At 35.1% G+C, this 22886-nt stretch overlaps 7 protein-coding genes and 1 pseudogene across 9 annotated transcripts; 1 reads left to right on the top strand and 7 right to left on the bottom strand.

Annotated features, from left to right (window-relative positions):
- Positions 1-1665: 1665 nt before the first annotated feature.
- LOC17897127 (cysteine-rich receptor-like protein kinase 1) lies at positions 1666-4324 on the bottom strand. Its single transcript, XM_006306954.2, has 6 exons — positions 3267-4324; positions 3030-3176; positions 2632-2952; positions 2319-2553; positions 2070-2214; positions 1666-1990 (listed from the first exon to the last, which is right to left on the bottom strand). Exons 1-6 carry the CDS (start codon positions 4009-4011, stop codon positions 1733-1735), a joined length of 1851 nt encoding a protein of 616 aa, XP_006307016.1. The 5' UTR covers positions 4012-4324; the 3' UTR covers positions 1666-1732.
- A 293-nt stretch (positions 4325-4617) lies between these two features.
- On the bottom strand, positions 4618-5682 carry LOC17900022 (transcription initiation factor IIF subunit alpha). The gene is made up of 5 exons (XM_006306179.2): positions 5623-5682; positions 5292-5554; positions 4999-5177; positions 4831-4925; positions 4618-4728 (listed from the first exon to the last, which is right to left on the bottom strand). Exons 1-5 carry the CDS (start codon positions 5680-5682, stop codon positions 4618-4620), a joined length of 708 nt encoding a protein of 235 aa, XP_006306241.2.
- Positions 5683-8489: 2807 nt separating this feature from the next.
- Positions 8490-10400, bottom strand: LOC17900067 (F-box protein At1g19070). Of its 2 annotated transcripts, XM_023790059.1 has the most exons (3): positions 9301-10400; positions 9019-9162; positions 8490-8950 (listed from the first exon to the last, which is right to left on the bottom strand). In XM_023790059.1, the coding sequence occupies exons 1-3, from the start codon at positions 10162-10164 to the stop codon at positions 8690-8692; spliced, it is 1269 nt and encodes a 422-aa protein (XP_023645827.1). In that variant the 5' UTR covers positions 10165-10400; the 3' UTR covers positions 8490-8689. The 2 variants fall into 2 exon arrangements, with proteins under 2 accessions (XP_023645827.1, XP_023645828.1); XM_023790060.1 differs by lacking the exons at positions 8490-8950; positions 9019-9162 and having other exon boundaries at positions 9301-9380; positions 9749-10400.
- Positions 10401-13713: 3313 nt separating this feature from the next.
- Positions 13714-15274, top strand: LOC17900577 (two-component response regulator ARR7). Its single transcript, XM_006304144.2, has 5 exons — positions 13714-14108; positions 14247-14323; positions 14542-14619; positions 14714-14784; positions 14879-15274. The coding sequence occupies exons 1-5, from the start codon at positions 13961-13963 to the stop codon at positions 15135-15137; spliced, it is 633 nt and encodes a 210-aa protein (XP_006304206.1). The 5' UTR covers positions 13714-13960; the 3' UTR covers positions 15138-15274.
- Positions 15275-15442: 168 nt separating this feature from the next.
- LOC111828565 lies at positions 15443-16210 on the bottom strand (annotated as a pseudogene).
- On the bottom strand, positions 16173-18384 carry LOC17900241 (DNA cross-link repair 1 protein). Its single transcript, XM_006303887.2, has 4 exons — positions 18060-18384; positions 17871-17976; positions 17558-17778; positions 16173-17469 (listed from the first exon to the last, which is right to left on the bottom strand). The coding sequence occupies exons 1-4, from the start codon at positions 18258-18260 to the stop codon at positions 16348-16350; spliced, it is 1650 nt and encodes a 549-aa protein (XP_006303949.1). The 5' UTR covers positions 18261-18384; the 3' UTR covers positions 16173-16347.
- A 170-nt stretch (positions 18385-18554) lies between these two features.
- LOC17897896 lies at positions 18555-19071 on the bottom strand. Its single transcript, XM_006303408.2, has one exon. It carries the CDS (start codon positions 18913-18915, stop codon positions 18652-18654), a length of 264 nt encoding a protein of 87 aa, XP_006303470.1. The 5' UTR covers positions 18916-19071; the 3' UTR covers positions 18555-18651.
- A 455-nt stretch (positions 19072-19526) lies between these two features.
- On the bottom strand, positions 19527-21962 carry LOC17897362. 2 transcript variants are annotated; one of them, XM_006305065.2, is made up of 4 exons: positions 21849-21962; positions 21414-21593; positions 19966-20679; positions 19527-19770 (listed from the first exon to the last, which is right to left on the bottom strand). In XM_006305065.2, the coding sequence occupies exons 1-4, from the start codon at positions 21861-21863 to the stop codon at positions 19711-19713; spliced, it is 969 nt and encodes a 322-aa protein (XP_006305127.2). In that variant the 5' UTR covers positions 21864-21962; the 3' UTR covers positions 19527-19710. The 2 variants fall into 2 exon arrangements, with proteins under 2 accessions (XP_006305127.2, XP_006305126.2); XM_006305064.2 differs by having other exon boundaries at positions 21414-21590.
- Positions 21963-22886: the final 924 nt, after the last annotated feature.

Genomic DNA, 22886 nt, shown 5'->3' with positions numbered 1-22886 from the left:
ATTTATATGATTACTAAAAGAAATCTATATTGGTGAGGAGTACAAATAAAAAAAGTAGTAGTATGATATTCACGAACATAAATTCTTGATTAGTAACATTGTTACAGTATAAATTCGATGCATAGTGTTTAAATTTTCAAAATCAACTAGGTTCGGACCCGCGCTATAGCGCGGGGGAAATAATTACATATATATAACTTTTAACGGAATAGAATATGTTACATTTTTAATTTTTTGCAGCAGTAAACTACGGTGAATCATATATTTGTATAATAAATTTAATAAAATAACAAAAAAGCGAGTAAATAATCATATATTGAGTTTTGATACAACTAAAAACACGGTGAAAATTTAACAGCACGAAAAAATATTTGTCGATAAATTATTCATTTTGACCATTTTTGTAGTATAAGTAGGAATATATGTAAAACTTATATATTTACAATATATTTTTTGAAGGACCAACCCGTAACAGAATTCATTTCGTAAAAAAAATTATTCATATCTCGCTTTATCATTATAATTGTGATTTTAACAAACTACCCGTGAAGTATCTAAAATTTCCATAGTTTGATATATAATATATTTTATTAATAAAAATTATGTCTCCAAAATTACATTTATGTCTTCAAACAATATTGTCAATATTTAAATTCTAAAATTTTAATATATTTGAACCTTTTAATTATAATATTTTGAATTTTTTTGAAATTTTAAATATGATCATGTAACAATGGTTTTAATATTGGTTATACTTATAATGATTTTAAACCATTGCCGAAAGTTTTTTAACCGAGTGTAGTTGAGTATTATAAGTCTGTTTTGAAAAATTCAAATTGCAATATATGCAAAAAAATGTGAAATTTTTATTAAATATTTTGTATTATATAGTATAAAATCATTTAAAAATAAGATCAAATAAAAGTGAAAGAAGAATAATATTTTTTTAATATATTATATTAAATTAGTCAGAGAAATATTAGGAAATTCTATAATTAGTTATGGAAATAATGTAATCCTAATATTAGATATGGTAAGTATTCGGTGCATGTATCCAAACCCAATTTAATATCCAGTTTTGAAGTATCCAATTGCTAAAATCGGGTTAATTTTTTAATTTTGATCCGACCCGTATCCTATTTTGTACTTCTTTTTTACTAATATAGGGATTAGGAAAGAAGAAGACATATTTAAGTGGGATACTAAATCGTCAAAATTTATTATTCTTTAAAGCTATTCGAAGAGAGAGAGAGATGCATATCACATCCCATCTACCACGAGAGAGCACGTTTGGCTCTCTGGCTTGACCAAAACACATTATCTGCGTTTTTCTCTACGTACATGTGTGTATTACCATCGGGCTTTAAGTGTAATATGATCGATCCAAGTAGGCAGCACTTTGGTACAAAATGATAAATCTATGTTGACTTCATATGTCATTTTTGTTAAATTACAACAACAACAACACTATCCCATTTCAACTTTCTTTCTCGTTTTTAGCAACATTTGTTCTGTTAGCTTGCCATCGTGAATAATGTAATCGACTAGTATAATTACATTTTTACTAAGCAAGTAATGACATGTTTTTCAATCATTGTTTTCCTATTTTGTTGACCTTCAGTATAACAATGTCGATAAAAAAAAGATTTGAAAAGAAAGAAAGAATGGTGTGAAAATCCTTCTTGAACATTTATAGAATGGAACATTACAAACCTAAGAAATTGTTAAAATATCACACTTCTTTGGTCTCCTCATCTGGCATTAGAACACTGGCACTCAAGAACGGAGGCTGTTTCGGACTATCAAAATTACAATCTTTCTTCTTTAACATGAAGACTATCTCAGACATTGAAGGTCTTAACTCTACTGAAGATTGCACACACAACAATCCAATTTGAAGAACCTTCAATGCCTCTTCCTCTGTGAAATTCCCTTTCAACCGAGGATCAATCGAGCTTTTTAAAGTGCTTGCTTTATAATGTTCCCATACCTGTTCAAACAAGCCAAGACGAAGCCATTAACAGTGTTCAAAAGTGACTGTCACAGTCATAGAAATAAAGCTTACTTACCGAGTATAAAACTGAGCTAGTTCCTTGCGTGAAAGCATTGTTTTTCTTGCCAGTTGCTATCTCGATGATAAGAACTCCGAATGCGTAAACATCAGCTTTCTCTGTTAATTGCCCTTTGATAAGATACTCAGGAGCCAAATAACCACTGCAGTTCCAAAGAACAACATCAAATCCCAACACCTTATACTCTAGTTTCTGAAATGCAATGTTGTTCAAGAAGAATTGATCGACAAGTACACACACACTCACAGTGTTCCAGCAATTCCAGTGTTGGTTTGCGTTTTGTCGGTACCCATGGAACGTATGAGTCCAAAATCCGCTATCTTGGGACTTAGGTTTCGATCAAGGAGAATATTGCTGGTTTTGATGTCTCTATGGATGATTTTCACTTCAGATCCTCTGTGAAGGTATTCTAGACCTTCTGATATTCCTATAATGATGTTAAACCGTTGCTTCCAGCTCAAAATATGGACTGTATTTTTCACTGCAATTCAAATAAACAAGTTAGTTAACAAGATGGATTTGTTAAATGGGTTAGTTTATAGAAGATGTCACAACTTACTGAAAAGTATTTGATCAAGGCTTCTATTATGAACATATTCATAGACGAGAAGACTTTTGGGACCTTCAATGCTGCATCCGAGTAGTCTCACAAGGTTCTTGTGTTGAACTACGCTGATCAGATTCACTTCGTTAAAGAATTGATCCGCCCATTCACGTGTGTTGAAGAAGAGCTTTTTGACTGCAACGACTCTGCCATCTGGAAGAATCCCTTTGTATACAGAACCGGCCCCTCCTTGGCCTAGTTTCATAGAGTCATGGAAAGACTCGGTCGCCTTCTCGAGCATCTCGTATTTGAAATTTGAACACGATGGGATTTGAGCTACACAAAACAAGACCATGAATCAACAAAACGAGGAACCTCATACATAGCTATGGTATATTGTAGTCCTAATTTACCTTTTCTTTTCCTTGAAAACCGTCTGTAACTGATAAAGGCGCCAAGGGAAGTAAGAATAGACAACGAAATCGCAGCAATTGCTAATTTTGTAACTTCATGATCACTCAGATGTGGAAAAAACGTCGACCTTATAAAGTTTCTCTGATCTGCACAAGAAATAAACAAAATTACGATGGTGAAGAATCTCTATTACCAAACTTAAGAGTAATGTGTTCAACATTCTTTATGTTCCATACCATCATCAGGTTTATGCTCTGCAGCAGCATCGAAGAACTTGTGTGTGGAATACTTCAAGTAACACCCTGTAAAGAAAGCCATAGCTTCATGTCCCTCACAATCTCTCAAGCTCGATCTAGCATTAACCAAACACTCTCTACACGAATTCTCGTCAAGTGTTTGCCAACACTGAGCCAAGGCATACACGGCCTCGGATCTAATCACGGAAGCTGCACCAAACCCTCCATTCTTCACAGCCTTTAAGGTTACATTCACCAAAGCCTCATCAAGATATTTCCAAAACGTTCCAAACCCTGACTCTGTCACCACACATTTGGCTCGATCGAATCTAGGATCAACAAATTCCTCCAAGAAATCTCGATCATCAAACCGTAAGAAGCATCCATCATTGTGGATTCGACCAGCCGAACCCGAACATTTTGTCTCGAGCTCCAGTTTGCTCTCGTTGAAGCAACGGCGGCAATGGGAAACAGAGAGATCTTCCCGGCACTGTAGAAACACATAGATGGGTGGAGATGCATCGGTGAAGGAAGAATGGACCCAAAGCTTGTCGTGGGTAATGAGATCATTGACGGAAGACATGGCTCTGAGGAAATCAACGTGGCGGCTAGGGTTCACAAGTTGTCGATCTAAAGGTTGACAATTGAGGAGAGGTTTGGAAGAAGAAGAAGAGCCCACCGTGGCTAATAGTAAAAGGAATGAAACCCAAGCGAGGAATTGAGCGATCGAAGCACAAAATTGCATCAGAAATTGAACAGCGCGTTATCATGAATCGTGAAGAAGTATTTTTATAAGCAAATGTGCAGTTTCTGATAGAGTATAACATGGATGAATCGCTAATTCAGATCCTTGAGGAGGGTTTTCTCTCGCTTGAAATCTCTGCTTCTTCGTCTTTTCTTCTTCCTCAGCCACTCCAACTCCGCCGTGTGTCTCTCTCCACAACGGCGGATGGGTGGAGAAGACGAGGTAGATTAGAAACTTTGTGGTAAATCGAAGAAGACGAGTCAATCTCTCTGTAATACAAGTTCATTGTAAGCTTTGACAGATTGAAAAATCTCTGTTTTGGAATCCGACAAGAGACAGAGGATATTTGCTTCTATCGAGTTTGCGTTTGCCTTAATTTAGAGTTTGATTCAAATTTGCATTATTTACATAATTATATGATGTAAGAAAATAAAAGAGATTATTCACCCAAAAATTAAGCATTCAATTATTAAGATAGAATCAACACAAAGATTCCCAAAGCAGAGCAAAAATACACGTCAATTGAGAGAGAATCAATGCTGTCATTCTCATTGACCAAATCAGAAGATTAAAAAAAAAAAAAAACCACTCCTCCTCCATTACTTATCAGTTATCACGGGCTCCGCTCCCACTCTCATTTTTATCCGATTCATCGTACTTTTGAAGAAGATTCTTCAGATCCCTTCCAGCATTACTAAGGAATGTTTCATTATCTTTCTCTTCAATAATCCTATGACATACACACCCACGCTCAGCTTCTGTTCTTCTTTTACGGACTAAAAGTCTAAAACCTTTTAGCAATAGGGGAGAAAAAATTACCCGGATTGCTTCTGGACGAGAAATCTGTTCAGTATCACCGACGCCAACATCCTCCTCATCATCCGAACAGATGGATTCATGATCCCAATGCTCGCCTACGAGACAGAGACATCCAGTTAAAGAGTAAATTGAAGAGGAAACGTACGATCCTTGAAAAACAGGCTTTACCTTTCTCAAGTGAATCATCTTGCTTGTCACAGGTGGATGTTGGTTTTGTCTGACCGGTCCTCGAGCGCTTATTGTATTTCTGAATCGTCTCTTCAGCTTGTTCACGGCTTTTCTCCATTCTCTCCTCAGCTTGTTCAGTCGTAAGATGGGAACCGGAATGAATTCTTGTGAACGTAAAACTAGAAGACAAGAGAAAAACTAAATGTGATTTTCCCCCACCAATAAATATGTCAAAGCTTGAATTATAACACAAGAAACAGAACAAAAGAAGAATCGTTTTCGTCCGTCAATACCACTCGGCACACGGAATAGCCACAAATTCATCGCCTTCCCTCCGCAAGAAAAATAATTCCGATGATTGTGATTTCTCAACACGCTTTCCTTCGTACTTGATCCCCGCTTGATCCTCCAAGGTCCACGGTTCCTTGTTCGACAATTGCACATCGGAAGATTTGTTCAGAGACTCGTTTGTGATATCCGGAAGATCCCTTCCCCTCTCGAACTTAGCACCGTAGTATTTCTTCTCGTCGTCCGAGCAAAAACGAAGACCAAATTCCTGATTTGCGACCAACGGACTCTTTAGATTCTTCCAAAGAAACAAAACCAGAACCGTCAAAACTTTACCTTATACAATGTGGTGACTACGATTCCACACTCGGGACAAGTTTCTTTCGTTTCCGCCATTGATTTACCGCACTGCAAGCAAACAGTCGCATGCCTGCAGGTGATGAAGAGCAGCAAATTGGTCTCGGAACCACATCGGCTACACTCGTTCGCCGCCATGAGAAAAGAACTGAAACAGAAGAAGAAGTTTCTTTTCTTTTAGAGATTTCAAGAACAGAGGAGTATGATTCGGGAGTCTCTCTCTAACCGTCACTCGGGGTTTATAAAGGGTTTAATCGTGGTTATGTGAAAATATACTTTATTTCTTTCAAAAGTAAAAACGTAATTAACTTGATTACTATAGAATTAACTTGATTACAATTACTGTAGAAGTAACTTGATTTATGCAGCACATTTCACTATAACAAATTAGTTAAATGATAGGTTTAAAATATTCAAGGGATGGGATGGATGTATCGAACTAAAATACATACAAAGTATTGTTTTTGGTAAGCCTAATACATACAAAGTATTATTATACAGTATTACTGGTTTTTGAAAAATAGTTTCCAGAACATACATATTACATATAATATAATTTTCCAGAATATAATTTAAAAAAGATTTGTAGAACTGATATAAATAGTATTTTCCCGTAAGCATTTAACATTTCTTTATTTAAGAGCAATATTTCACAGGAGTACCCTTGACATATTATAGATGATTTTCCTAAAATCTTTCAAACACTTATTTGTGAAAAACTTTAAAAAGGGATTAAGGGTAAATTTGTTTGGGGGTGTTTTCGAAAAAAATATATATAAAAAATAACGAACCAAGTACTTATTTTGCAACTTCATTAGACTCTTTCATTAGATCAAAAATAAAAATATTTCCAAAGAAAAAGACAAATGGCACACAAATATGCTAATAAGATCAAATGTTAGTCATTAGACTCATAACACAGATCCTTTCTGATCAGTGGTAAGCACCCTAACAATTTCAAACTCATCTAGTAGGTTTCTCAGTGCTTTTACAACCTGAGGTGATATGTAACCAAGGAAAGAACCAAAACTAGCCACAGTTATAATAACAGCAGTATTAATTAGGCTTTGAATGGAAAGGCAGATATAAAGCAGATATATAGTGGGACAGATTAACTGCACTTTGTTCACCATTCATAAAAATTAATAATTATCATCTATAAAGCCAGTTCTCCTGCTAAAAATCTGTAGGTGGACCAAAAAAAAAAAAAATTTATTTTATGGTCATGGTTTTTCAGAGCAGATCAAACACCTCTATTTTAAAGTGTTTAATATTTGATATGCACTTGAACTGCCAAATCTGTTTGATCTGCTTTTTTTTTTATTAGATCTGCCTAAAATACTTGATCTGCTCTGCTTAACATGTTTTGCCATTCGAACCCTTAGTTCGACCTCTCTCATCCCTTAAATAGAGAAAACACCATCATGTTCAACTTTGTCAATGGCATCAGCACTCATTGTTCCTATAAGCTCTTCAATTCCAGCAGAGATGGAAGCTACAAATTATATATAAAATACATGATATGAAACTGATTTTAATTAGATTGACATTGCATTACAGGAAGCTCGCTCAATAGTTACCTTTGATGTCATCACGACCTTTAACAGGCTTAGCTTTCTTCTGCAGCTCTTAGATCAAAACCCATAAAACTATCTTACTGATTCCCTTCATGAGCAAAACAGGATTAGCAACAGAACTGACAGTCAATAAGTTGAGACTCAGTGGTTGTCCCATCACCAGCCGAGTCATCTAGGCTTAATTGCAACCTTTCACACAACAGTAACAAACCCACCAAATAAGTCACACCAGAAAATAATTGTATTAACAGAAAAGGCTCTCACATAGCAACCTCACGAATAAGATTAAATCCAAGATGATAAACAGACATGTAAGATTACCATTATGTGACATAGGTAAAATCAAATGTTGTTGCATATTCATGAAAAGAAGGCTTACGAGCTTCCTTTTTTCCCTAAAGCTTGGATGTTATCATATTCTTTCCTCTTCAAATTTTAAACAACATATATGTTTTCTCTTAACATTCCTTTCTTGCTTTCTGACTCAAATTACTCGGCCCATACACTCCTCTTTCTATGTCTTAAGCCTATCAAACTAAGCTTCTTGAAAACAAATCACCTCTTTTGAAATATTTACTGGAAAGAGAAGATTCGATTTGAGTTGCTTGATATATAATATGAAAATACGACTTGACAAGCAAACTAACCTTATTGTCTGACATTCTGGTCAACCTGTACTTCTTCATCAGATACTCTCATGACATTCCCTGCTCCGTCCGACCTCGCAGAAGAGACTCCAAGGACCTTTTTCCCCCCTATGTGTGGTGTTCTATAGTGAGCTTTTCATGCTTTTGCTTGTCTAATCTAACATATGAACTCCCTGTTTTCCTAAGAGATGGCTTAATATAGTCCCTACCACAAAGCTTCTTCCTGTATTAGTTCACTTGGATGCTGAAGGGATTATGTATATAACCAGATTCTACATTAGACTGCAGAATAGAAAAGAGAAACTTACAAGATTGGAATCATATTTATTGTGCATCAGAAGTAACGATGGAAAAACATGATATCTAAGTGAAATATAATGGAAAAATCCACTCTACTCTTCATCTTTCATCTCATCTTAGCCCTTACTTTTTAATCAGGGATATACTCATAATACCAACAACCCGGACCTGCCAAATCATGAGACAATCAGACACGGATGGTTCAAGGTCTCGATCAATAAAAGAGCTTTGATAACTGGAAAAAAAAAGTGTTTAGAGAGAGTTGCTTACTTGGGCCGTCCTGGGTGATTGGCTGATTGCAGAGGCATTGAAGTAACAAGAACCGCCTGTGTGGTTGTAATGTTGGTAATAACTATTGAAAACAACAGAGGCATGGTCCACAACAATTTTTACATACTTTCTACACTGAGAGATTTGTTTTCCAATTCATGTTCAAAAGAAGATAAAACACTAGACACAGACCAAATGTGCACACAATTCGATAACAGACGTAATTATTCAACATAGTTTGTTTTTCATGCACTACTTAAGAAAACTTTTGATCTTGATGTTGCAGTTGGACGATCTAGGAACCATTAGCAGATCTTTGGTGATTCGAGACATTTCCTTGTCATTTATTGCACTAGCAAGAACTTTGACAAGCTCAAGACATGACAGTTTCTCGAGGAAGAATTTCATTCGCTTTAGCTCTCCACTTTTTCCTCCATACTCGGTTATCTTCAATACTTTCACAGGACTTGACAATCCAAATTCATGTTTGCATTCATTAGCATGCAATGGACCCTAAACCAAGAGGGGAGATTAGAGATTTGAGTAGTTTGTCCAATACACTTGCGGGGTTTCGGTAATACCTTGATGACAAGAGTGTGTAGATTTGGAGATCTTTCTACAAGTATTGGAAAGTGCTTCCAACAGTAGAACTTTAAATCAGTTGTAATAGATAAATGAATTAGGTTGCTGAACACTGGGATTACTTCACAGAAAAAATAGAACATCTGAAAAAAAATACAAAAGCAACTATTCAGTCAATAATCATCAACCAATTGCAGCCTTTGGAACCAAAAACCTCAAGAAACGTGTCAAGTCCATATTGCAATAAGAAACATCTTACATAGAAAGAGATCATTCTTTACCTCAGAAGTAGCAACAGATGACAAATCCAAGACCTCAACATTGGTTAACCCCTTAATCAGATTTGTTGGATTGCTAGTACCAAAAGATAATCGAAGATCAAGCTTAGCTTCAACAAGGGATTCAAGATTCACAGCTGGATACTCTCTAGGAACTAAATCACTGTATTCTAAGTAGGTGAGACTCGGAGCATCTAACGTCATGTCCCAAAATTCAAACTGATCAGGACACTGAATAGTAAGTTTCTTTAGGGTCGAAGAGGACAGAGAGCGACAGCATCTTCCATATTGCCAGCTCCCAAAATTACAAATGGTTAATTCCTCAAGCACAGGGGAAGCAGAAAGAATCTTTCCCAAGACACAGTAATCAGCATTATAGAAAAAAATCCGATCAAGAAAGAGAGTCTTAAGTGATGGAAGAGACACATCGTCAGGTAACAAAGCCTCGAACCTTTTCGCTAGTTTAAGCTCGACCATCGTCCTGCAAGTGAACATCTCAACAGGGACCAAAATCGCCTCTTTGTAAGCGATGACGTCTATATCAAGATTAACGACACCACGTTTCAACACGTCAAACATCCAGCAGGTGAACTGACCCGAGTCGATACTCTTCCTACATTTTATCGACAACTTCCTTATGGGGAAGGCATCGCCTGGCGCGACCAATACCCTATCCACAAAATCTATGAAGCTTTGTGCACAACCCACTTCAAGAGCATCATCATCAACTAAATGAAGATCCTGTGCCAATGCAAACAGATTACGCCATCTCTTTGAGAGGACACAAGTTAAAGCAGACTGTTTTGTCGGAAGGAAAGATAGAATGTGGCAAATTATATCATCTGATAGACCGTTGATCCTATCCATCCCACCCTCCTAATTTAATCTGGTTCAATATTTTCAGATCCTCCCCACTGCAAAATCTGAAAGTGAGATAAATAAACCTGAAGAGATATAGAAGATTTGAACAAAGAAAAAAAACAAATTACTTGCTCCCAAACGCTATTGCAGAGGAATAGATTCACATTTAAATCCTGTCCAAATTTGCTGAAAATTCTCTCTTTTGAAGAATCGGTGCAATTCTCTGTGAAACCTATGTTTCAATGAAGAACAGAGAGGGAGGGGAACGTGCTGACTCTTATTTTTTTACTTCCAATTTCCTGACAGAACAACTTTATAAAGACGGCCCATGTGGTTCACGTTACAAGGCCCATTAAACATTGCGTAATTAAATACTTTTATGAATACTCTCAAGTCTCAAACATCAACCAAATAATGATTTATCCATGCTACGTATATGGTAAATATATTTTGTTATTTCATTCAAATCTTCTCAATACGTATTGGATAATTTAATTATTTACCATATTTTGCTTAGATGGTAAAAAGACATATCACACAGCTTCACACCTATTACAACGTGACCCGATAATTTGAACATGCACACGATCATTTACATTTGAACCATACCTGTGATATATATGTCTTTTTTACCATCTAATTAGCAATATATATATATATATATATATATATATATATATATATATATATCAGTCAAATATTCTCGTCAAACTTTATTATTATAGCATGTTAGACAAATTAGGTCTTTATATTTGATAGAACAAAAGTTTGACTAAAACATTGTATCAATTTTTGTATAGATTACTGTCATATATAAATATAAGCATGCTAACAATGAGCTGGAAATCAATGGTTTTATTATGAGGAAATCAGTAAATAACTAATACTGTATTTTGTTTTGGTCACTCACCGTTACTTGAGATTGTAAGCAAATTTGTTTGCACCTGAAAAAAATATACAAATATAGTTGTATAGTTAAAAAAAAAAAAAAAAAAACTCAAAATGTTAAGTCATTACAAAAACTAACAAAGGGAGAACATATTTTTATATTTTCTCTCTTCAACTGCCTATGTGTACATTTATTAAACTTCTTTTGAGAAAGTTTTGTTTAACTAGATTATGAGAGACAAATTAAACACTAATCAGATTATTGACTTATAATGAAATTGAATACATAAAACATTTTTAGTGGTTCAGTTTCTTTTCTTTTCATAAATATCAAGTACTTGATAACTTAGATTTATTCTGTATAAAATCAAGGTGAAAGTTTTAAACACAATAAGACATCAAAATCTTGGGAAAAAGATAAAGCTTTTCAAAGTAAGATTTATTATTCCATATGAAATTGCATGCAGTGATATCGAAACCAACTTTTTGAAAAGGTAAGAAAATGTGAAACATACTGATGGTTTTTTACTTTTCTTTTTTGAGTAATGTTCTTATCACCAATGTTTTTCTGTTTGGCACGATCATCCAATGTTTATACATGTGGAGAAACATCTCAGAAATTAATTTTTTTACTTTTCTTATGTTTTTTTTTTTGGAGCTGTTGTTAGGTGTGAAGGCTATTTACTCATATTGATTTTGTTGTAGATATCTATCATATCAAATCGATACGAAAAATTTGCAAGATTCTAAATTAAAAGATAAGAAACCAAAATGTTGTCTACGTCCTCTCGCAATCGGCTAAAAGATGTTATGACATATATAATAAAGGAACCTGTCCTCCATAACTTTTGAAGATTTTTACTCTTGTCTAGATTTTTCCAAAAGGAATTTTCACAATATCGCACAATGGTCAACTTAAAAAAAAAAAAAAAAAACACAACTCACAAATCACAACTTAAGTGAAAATAAAACATAATTATGTTAACCTTAGCTTGATGGAAAAGAAAATAACCCCTTTGTAGCAAAATAATAAAAACCTTGTAACTAGGCAAAAATATTACTATATAAATGATATGGATGTGGTCCGAGTCGTATAATAAGAAACTAATTTGATATATCATATATCTATCAATAGTTCAATACATATCGACACAATCTACATTCATAATTTATTAATATCAAACCAAATCTTATGCCCTGTTGCCTTGGCCCTCTTGCAATTTCCTTAGAAAATGTTAAAATAGAGACAAAAGGATCCACCCGAAAATACTTTGTCCATATTTTTCTCTCTAGATTTTGTCTAAAAGCAAAAGAGATTCACAAATCACACAATGGTCCACTAAACACAGCACCTTTATTGCATTCAAATAAAAATCAATTTACTAAAGGAAAACTCAACTGAAAACGATGTCAACAATATATAAAAAAATGTCTCTTTTGTCGTTCAAAAGAAAAAGAGAAAAAAAAAAACCCTTATTCACGTAGAGAAAAAAATTAGAATTAATTAAAAATAAGGCATTTGTCTTAGATTACTCTTCAGATTTAGGATATTCTATTTTTTTTACTAAAACAGGTATTTTGACAATGTAAAAGACGTTTATGTCCTTAGTTTATTAACATCATCTCTTCCCTTCTCTTCTTATCATTTGAAGAATTTGAAACTAAACCTGGGAATTCAGTGACAGAGGAGATTTTATGAACAATGTTTGGGTTCCCTAATTACTATCTATTAGGGTTTAGTTTTTCTCCTTTAAAAAGCAGATACACATGATTTTTCATTTTCTTATTACAAAAGCTCGGATCTTGTTTTTTTAACCAAAAAAAAAACAATCTTGTTTTTCTTTTGATTCGTTACTTCCAGTTAATAGATTTCACGAATGCAATTTCAACATCAGTTCACCGGTGGCTTCTTCTCCGTCACGGTGAGATGCGTCTTCAGCAACAACTTCTTCTTCGCATGAATCATTTCAGATCTTGGTCAGATAAACAAAAGGGTAAAAATGTCAGATACAGTTATGTTTACATGTACAGTAATGCTTTTCACTATTGTAATGCCTAAAACCGAATCTCTCTCCTCAAAAGTGCCTATTTTTATAAATCTCCCAAAAAATTAAGATAACCTAGTATTAATTTAACGCAAATAAAGAAAGAAATATCACAAGTGGTAGATTATGCTATAAATGGATGATATAATACTTTATAGTTTATATGTTAAATACTTGTATTGATATCGACATCATGGCATTATTCATATGTAAATTTAGTAGACTATATATAATTGAATAATGAATTAATCACTAACTAAAGAAAAGATATATAAGAGACTATAAATTAGAATTAATTGAACTTAGAAATGCAAACTAATATTGAGGGAGTAGTAGAAAATGCAAACTAATATTGAGGGAGTAGGTAAAAAAGAAAAAAAAAATTACTAAAACAAGAAGGAAAGTTCCACGTAAGAAGGGAGTAGTCGCTGTCGTAAGAAGGGAGTAGTCGCTGTCGGATTGAAAGAAACAGACCAAACAAAAATCTTTCGAAATTGAACACAAACCCCTTTGTTTGGTCTTTCTGACACTTCCCAAAACACATAACATCAAAAACACTTGACCCTGTTTTTAAGATTTTGTTTCCTCTTCAAAGATCTTACCCGCAAGATCCGATCTTCCGAATCTCTCCTCCTCCCTATAGTAAACTTGATTACTTATTAAAAAACCCCACCACCTCTCTTTCATATTTATGTCCACCTAACTTTAAACTTTTTCCTTCCTTCTTCTTCTTCTTCCTTTTATCACATTGGTTTCTTCTTTAGTTTCCTTTGTCTTCAATCCAAATCCAAATCCAAAGCTTTATTTCTTTCTTCTAACCAATTTTACTACTATCTTCTCTTTCTTTTATTCTTCTGAGTTTGTTGAAAATGGCAGTCGGTGATGTTATGAGGATGGAGATTCCTGCCGGTGGAGATTTGACTGTTACTCCCCCGGAGTTACATGTTCTCGCCGTTGATGATAGTATTGTGGATCGTAAAGTCATCGAGAGGTTGCTTCGAATCTCTTCTTGTAAAGGTAAAATGTTTCTTTCTCTTTCTACTATAGGCTATATAGCTCAGCTCTGGTTTTTATTTTGTTTGTTATATGATTTTTAACTATCCTCTGTTTTTTTTTTGTTTACTTATGAGTGGTCTCTTGTTTTTGTTATTGCAGTGACGACTGTAGAGAGTGGAACTAGAGCTTTGCAGTATCTTGGCTTAGATGGAGACAAAGGAGCTTCTAATCTCAAGGTTCTTAAGAAACCTTTTTATTTTCTTGTTATCTACGAATCTGTTTCTTTCATAAATCCTAAGGATAGAGAGACTTTTGCTCTTGCTTCTTGTTTTTATGATCATCCGGATTTGAGAATGGAATAGATCAGCCTTTCTACTTATTGATTTTGGTAATAAGAACTGAGTCTGTCAAAGTGTAGTTTTATTAACAATTTTGATGATTCGTTTTATAACAGGACTTGAAGGTGAATTTGATAGTGACGGATTACTCAATGCCAGGACTAACAGGGTATGATCTTCTCAAGAAGATTAAGGTAATAATCAAAATTATCTATTTCGATCTATCATACAAACTTGAATAAAAAGCTTTTTAAAAACGCTCAAACAAACTCTTTTTTTTTTTTCTAGGAATCTTCAGCATTCAGAGAAGTACCAGTAGTGATCATGTCATCTGAGAACATCTTACCTCGTATAGAAGAGTAAGTGATCGTGTTATGTCTACTCATACAAGTCAGATCATATTTTTGGTAATGTTAAACTATGAGGCTAATAATCTTCTTCTTCTATATACAGATGTCTCAAGGAAGGAGCAGAGGACTTCTTGTTGAAACCGGTGAAACTAGCTGATGTAAAGCGAATTAAACAACTTATAATGAGAAATGAAAGTGAGGAATGCAAAACCTTAAGAAGCCTTTCTAACAAGAGAAAGCTTGTTGAAGAAAACATTGATACATCATCATCATCATCAAGTCATGATGATTCTTCTGTCAATGATATTCAATCTTCAAAACGGATGAAATCAGAATCTGAAAACCTTTCTTCTCTACTTTGAATGTATATATATAGAGAGGGAGAGAGAGCCAAGACCCTTAGCTAACATTTTCTGTTAATATACCTCATCTAAGTTTTTTTGCTCATTCGTTTTTTGTTTTTGTTTTGGGGTTAATACAAAAGACAATGTTTAAGAGAGTCATCACACTACTCTCATGCTTTTGTTTCTTAAACCAGAAAAAAAAGGAAAACAAAATCAAAAGGCTGTTTAACGTATGTTAATTCGACAAGACGACTTTTAAGTTTTAACATATTGGGGGAATTATAGAACTAAATTAAACTAACAACAAACGTTAAGACAATTTGTCAATCTAACCCTCGATCTTCAGGAGGAAACTCGAAACGACACAATGGACAAAAGTGACTGGTCGCAAACCACTGTACAATTCACTTATCGTCAAACTCATGTCCACATGGTAAAGTCACAACTCTTGCTCCATCCTTGAACTCTTCCAAACAAATTGTGCACTCATCACCTATAGAGCTATTCTTATAGTATAGTTTCTTGGTAAGAGACTTGACAGCTAGCTCGGTTGTGGGTCTAAAGCTTATATAATTAACGGTATCGTCAAAGGAAAGATGATCACAACAATTCAATTTGAGATACAAAGCACAATCTGTGCTATAATCAACTGAGTAAGTGACTTCGATGATACGATCGTTGGCTACGTCGGTCAAAGCAAACAAATAGTGTTCGGGAGGATAAACCTGCTTCCACCAGAAGATCATTAACGTCTTCTCTACTACTAAGCCCTTCATCTTCCATGACGTAGCCCGCGAGCCAAGTAATCGAGAATGTTCGTACTGATTCATCCAACGTGACTATGGTTACACATGCTTTGATTGTGCCAGCATCTGAGACCGCAGGATTACGGTTGATCTGATTTTATTTATTTATAGAGGTGCAAGATTGTGTATGTATATCAAATCATAATTATCCTTATTAATTTATTTATTATTATGGTTTTTGTTTTTGATAAAAGCCATGCATATCTTAGAATTTCTTTTAAAAAAAATTGTGACTTAAGTTATAATAAATGGTTACAATGGAAAAATAATCAATGTTACAATCATTACAAACTGTATTCTCAAACAAAGGAAAAAATTATGTATATCTTTTGAGGGATTGAGACTGTAAATGTGATCATTAGACTAGGATGTCAAATGCAGGCGGATATAAAAACATGCACTATTGTGTATGTTTTGAATTGCTAGAAACTCAAGCGATTCCGAGAGCGTTTCCTAGCGTTCATAAGCTCCATCAATGATGGTAGCGGCCGGGGCACAGGCGCGTTCATTGATCTGTATAGTTTTATCAAATCCCCACTAAGATCCTTGCAAATCTCCTTTGAAGAAGAAGAAGTGCTTCTACCAGACTCCTTCTCTACTGCTTCTTCTTTAGTATCATCATCTTGTAAAGACCCAATTACTTCCTCTACACTCAGCTTTTCCAATACCGGTGAGGTTTTGGTGTATACAGACCGAGTGTGTATGACTTTTCTCTCATGTAGTTGGTCAGATAACTGAGAACTTAGCCTTGCTCTCCCAAACAGTGTTACAGGAAGATTTTTTTCAGGGGATAAACTTAGAAGCTTCTTCTTCGTGCTAGACGATTCAATTACAGGTTCTAGCTTCGATTTTGCTGAATCAACACTAACTTCTTCACTCATGAGACAGCAACTAAGAGCTACTGTGTGAGTATCAGCTGCTGGAACTGGAGAAACTTCCATGTCGATGTCTAGAAGCTTCCAGAAAGGATCCTCAGGCGAAAACCGACTGATAAAACAGTTTTTCTTCACATAGTTCAGTTCCATTGCTCTACAAGAAGGAACTGTTGATACAACCCATTTCGGAGAAAGAAGCCGCATCGCTGCTTCCAATTCTTCACGAGATGAATGCATTGAGTAGCACACATGCCAAAGACCAAACTCATCCTTGACAGCTTCACTAAACCTAACTTTTCTCTGCTTTTGAATCTGACTTCCATTTTCCAAATAATCTTCTTCATCACAAACATACCACTGAGCTGAAGGGCGGATGATAAGAGGTTCACTCTGATGTTTCGATCTGGCTTCAGCAAGTTTGGCACTTGTTCTTTCATACAGTTTAGGGAACCCACTGAATATGTGAAACCGGGAAGAAGGATCCTCAGAGACAATTTCAGGAACTATAATCATTAACGATCTGAAACACTCCAAGTTTGTAGCTTTGTCCACATATATCTTAGAGCCAAAAGTTCTAGAAACTTCTAACAGAACATCCTCTTGGCCCAACATATCACAAGCAAGATAAACAACTGGTGCATCTGGGTGGTTCCATATGCAATTGATGATCTGATTCCATGAGCAAAGAAACCACAATGAAAAATAGAGAAACCGTTCCAATGCATGAAGAAAAGGTGAAAAGATTAAGCCAAATCACCTGTCTAATAGCTGAATGCTTACTAGGAAACCTCTGAGAGTGAGAGGATTTCCCAAATGTACAATCCAAGAAAACGTAATCAAGAGAGCATTCTGGAGCCATGCCATGTCTACTTGCCACAAATTTCTCAGGCAGACTCTGTAGGCAATCCAGTGTAAGCCTACAATCACCAGTGTGAAGTATGTTACCGAAACTTCCTTCAAACAAGAACATGACGGCTCCTGAAGTTTTCAAAGTGATGAAATTCATCAAAATAGGGATCTCAATTTAACAAATCAAAAACAATTTTGAAAGCTACAGAGGAACAACATACCAGGACAATGATTGGCATCATAAGCAATAACCTTAAATTCACCATCTTGATCATCAACAATCACTGATTTCCCAATTTCAATTCTCACGAAGAAGGACTCATCAAGCTACACACACAATTCTCACTGAGACCAACAGAGAACGAATACACACGAAGAGATAAAAAGAGAGAGGTTACTGATTGAAAGACCTGAGGGTGACGTAGAAGAAGAAGAGAGATGGTGAGGGAAGTAGAGTAAATGGGGAAGACGATGTTAGAAGGAGAAATCCCAACGGTGTGATCTTTGTGAGCGTGAGTTAAGAAATGATGTCTCTTTCTTCTCTTCGTCGTCGTGTACGGCCCAAATGTGTCGACGGCAAATGGTAAACCTCTTGGCATCTCTATCGACATCTTCTTCTCCTCCTCCTCCTCGATCGCCGTCAAATCATTCTAACGGCGGTAACCGCTAATTAGGGTTTCTGATTCGCCGGTCATTAAGATTAAATGCTAGCGGATTTGTGCAAAAGGCGAGGGAATTTTTCCCTCCACGTCTTTTTTTTTCTTAAAAATCACATTTTTAAGTTGATGAACTAATTATATGCGTATATATATATATATACATTGTATCTATTTAATTAAATCAATTTAATTAAATCACATGAATACAACATATGTATATATCAATCAAACAAACTAAAAAAAAAAAAAAAAACAAAAAAAAGATATACAACAGGCATAATATTTGCCAAAGTGAATAAATAATACACATGCAACTCTCTAGATGGGAGTTTGATAAACTTTACTATTTGTGAGTGGTTTTGTGATACTTGTCCTTGACCCAGCGAAAACCAATAGCAGAACCAGTCTTGAGCTTCTTGAAACCAGAAGAAGCTACAGCTTTGGTCTTGTCGAAACCTTGTCCCATTTTCTCCTTGTACTTAGCCGTGTTGGAGTTCGACTTTGTTCCACCTCCGCCGCTTCTGACGACTGCCCCTCCCCCCGTTCGGCCTCCTTTGGCTGAGTCGCCGCTATTGTCCCATTGGTCAGCCCACGATGTTCCGTCCATTAAGCTTGTGATGATGAGTTTGAGTTGATCGAATACAAACCAAAAGCTAATGAGTAATTATTTTAAGGTGCTTGTGATTCTCTCTCATTTTCTATATTTGTGTTTATATATACATCAAGAGACGTGTTTATCTTGTGTGCGTGGTCAAACCTTACGTTCTTGAACAAATATGACTTCTATTGATTTGCTTCTTCGTCTTTTAACTTTACTTTTATAATCATCTGGAACCTTCAAAACACACACACAGAACGATATTATTCTAATATAAAAGAATCTCTCGTGGAAATATAGAAGAGTTTTATAGAATAAAGGTAACGGCGCATTGAGGAAACTTCGCAAGACCCTGATAAGTCGATATTCGATATATTCAAGCTATATGACTTTTCTTTGTTACAAAAGGTTCTCGAAGAAAAACAAATAGAATCTGCTTTTCTCATTAAAAAAAGAAAGTGGGATAGTGGGAAATTGCTCAGTTCTTAAACCTTAAGGCTCGGAGAAAATCAAAGCCGGGCATGTGTAAGTAATGTATATATATATTTATGTTTGTTGAATTTCAAAACTAGCATTGGTGGTTTTGGATTAGTCAATGTATAGAGAGAAACGACCTCGGATGGATTAGCTGTGAGAACATATCTAAATTAACGACCAAAATTAGCTTTTTTTCCATTAGTTTATAAAGCTTGAGAATGGATGTGTATCTACGCTACCAATCTTTTTACTAGTACAGCTAATTTCTCTAATCAACCATTCTTAGCCCTCGGATGGATGATAGGATCTTCCATAAATACTTGTGAGTCAAGGAACATCATCACACTGACTCTGATGCAACACTTTCTTCTCCGAGAACGGTAAAAGCTATGCCAACAAAGAAACAACAACAAAACAAGAGGTCAGAATCTTGAACACCAACGAAATTTTCAAGTCAACTTTTATTACAGAGAATGGTAATATAAAACACATGGACAGTGATCAGAACCTGTCACATCAAGAAGAAAACAAAACTTCTCCACAATCAAACTATGTATATTTTACTTATTTAGATTTACTGACCTGACGAGCAACCTGAGCTACACGTCGACTATCACGAGATGGTTCTGTACCGGTGAAAGATTCCAAGTAACTGTTGTCTTTCTCACCAGTCTTTTGTCTCTGGTTTCTCATCTCATCGTCATCATCATCTTGTGAGGAGGAACCTCCTCTTTCAGGGCTGCTGCTGCTGCTTCTTCCATCCTTGGTACGCTTCCTCTTATACAAGAAGTTGATACACGATTTCTTCGAAGGCGACAAAGGTGTAGAATGCTCAATATCAATCTCTTTCTCTTCTTCCTTCCTTGCGTCTGTAGGTGATTTCACAACATCAGCACAATCTCCACTGGCTGTGTTCCTTTCTACGGTCTCAACTTCTCTGCGTCTACTTAGTATGGAAGGAAGAGTATGAAGACAAGGATCTTTATTCTCCTTAAAAGAACACCGTTTAATACTAATATCTCTGTCACTCATATGTGGTTTGATCCCATTAGCCACAACTGATCTCTCATGGTTGCTAGAGTCCTCACGCACTTCTAAAGAAACTGCTTTGTTGGTGCTTAATTCCTCGTTGCTAGGATTTGTTTTACGATCGTTTGTCAATTTCTCCAGGAGATAACGTGATTCTCTTAATTCCGTCCTTAGCTCTCCTACTATGTCTTCAGCTTCTCCAAGTTGAGCTTCAAGTTCCTCAATCTTTTGCTGCTTCTTCAAAGAAATAGTTTCTGCCTCCTTGACCTATTGTCACAGATTTCTCAATGAAATAGATTTGAAGAAGAAAATGCAATATAGTGATTATGAACTCTATCCTCAAGAAAATGTGCTACAGTGTCAAGCTAAACTGCTTCGATCAAACTGTGAGTTGCTGTAATAAGTGTAAACCAAAGAGCAGCTTCTCAAACTACCTAGGTCATCCCTACAGATACTCATCAAATTTATGGTTGATTCACAGTTTACTCCTAACATTTATTTGACACACTATGCTCTGCTCTACAATGACCATTAGTTTTATAGACGGGTGAGCAAAGAACTAACCAATAAAATCTCTTTCCAAAACAGCATTTGAACTACTATAAGATCTATTCTATGTGAGTCTATGGAAATCAAAAATGACATCCTTCCAAGGCTAATTCATCATAATATAAATTGAGTTGAGGTACATAAAAAACTAACCAAGTGTAATCTCCAGTCTGGAGACTCCAGATAAATAATTCACAAAAAAAATTCTCAACAGCGCTTTCAGTGGAGCAAAACACACAACGAAGAAAAGGTGTCCAAAGCATATAATTCTGAAACTGGATGGAAGATATTCCAAGGATGCAAAGAACACAGCTCATTGTCACCACACAAAGCTCATAAATGTCAAAACTTGATCCTCAAATCAATGTGAAAACATCAGCTCATGAAACAACTTGGAAAAATTTCTCAAGTTTAAGACTTGACAGAAACAAATCTACATTTCGTAAAATTACCTTGGAATCATACATCTGTTTAAGCCTAAGACAGGTACGGAGAGCCTCATCTCTAACCGCGGCGAGCTCTTGCTGAAACCCGCGAGCTTTCTTCTCGGATATCAGCACACGCGCCGCCGCCTCCTTGGCCGTGTTCAGTATCGTATCCGCGTAAGCCTTCTTCAAGGCGGTTAATTTCTGCTGAAGAAAACGAAATAATTCATCGCAAAAATGCAAACCCAGAAATGAAAAATACAAAACCCATAACCGAAACACCGATTCGGATCAATACACGATAGCAGAAAACGAAATCAGAGACAACAGCTCTTCGTTAAGAGAAATGAAACCTAAACGAAACAGAGAAGAAAAAAAAAGCATTTTTTATTTTGTCCATTTCAATTCGGAATGTGAAGTCGAGAACGCCGGAGATTAAGGGATTAAAAATGGGATTTTTACCTCTGGGTCGGTCATTAGAGCTGAGAATACGGTTACGGCGAGGCGATTTTTTTTTCCCCGACCGGAGTCGCGAAGAAGAAAGAACGATGTTGAAGAAGAAAAAAAAAAGGTGGTTTTTTTTTTTTTTTTTCCCCTTGTGTTTTGCCTTTTTGCCTTGAAAGAATCTGTCAGTTAGGAACGGAAAAAGTATATTTACCTTATTAACCTTGACTTTTCCAGTTTATTACGGAACTAAATAGCGTTGTCACTTCACAAAATGTAGGACGTCGCTGTATAGGCATGACCAAAAGCTAACCTTAACCGTATTTTTAACCGTAACCGGACCGTTTATCAACCGTAACCGGACCGTAACCGTATAAAATGGTTAAAAATTGTAACCGTTAACCGTAAAAGTAAATTAGTTACGGTTAAAAAATAATAATAATCGTAACCGTTAATTAACCGTAACCATAATTAACCGTAATTAATCGTCGGTTAACCGTACGGTTAAACGCTCGGTTAACCGCATATTTAAAATTTTAAAATAAATTATATTATAACTGTATACAATACCCAAATTTAACTAATTCACTATCTATACTATTAATTGGGAAGGACAACTTGAAGCCAAACACCCCCCAATTTTAAAAAACAATTTCATGAAAATAAAACCATTTGCCAAACATAATTAATGACAGCAAAAAAAAAAAAAAAAAAAAAACAAAAACAAAAACTATCTATATTTATGGAAATCATAATAATCTTTTACCATAAAAAGTGGACAATTAAATTCAAAATTAAATATATGTTAACATATCTATTTTGAATATACATAAACATATTTAATATTAATTTTATATTTTAATATAATTTCGAAATTAATAATTTATATAGAATGAAATCTAATAAAACAAAATCATCATATATCTAAAAAAACAAAGATAACATTTTTTTAGAAAAATAAAAAGATAAAAAAAATATGTTAGCATATGAAATAATCAACTAATCAAATTCTACATAGTATATATACATAACTGATCATATCATCAAATTTTTTAA

Source organism: Capsella rubella, unplaced genomic scaffold (genome assembly GCF_000375325.1).
Source record: "Capsella rubella cultivar Monte Gargano unplaced genomic scaffold, Caprub1_0 scaffold_1, whole genome shotgun sequence".
NCBI classification, from domain to species: Eukaryota; Viridiplantae; Streptophyta; class Magnoliopsida; order Brassicales; family Brassicaceae; genus Capsella; species Capsella rubella.
Note: the sequence above shows the minus strand (reverse complement) of the source record. Positions and strands in the feature narration are given on the sequence as shown.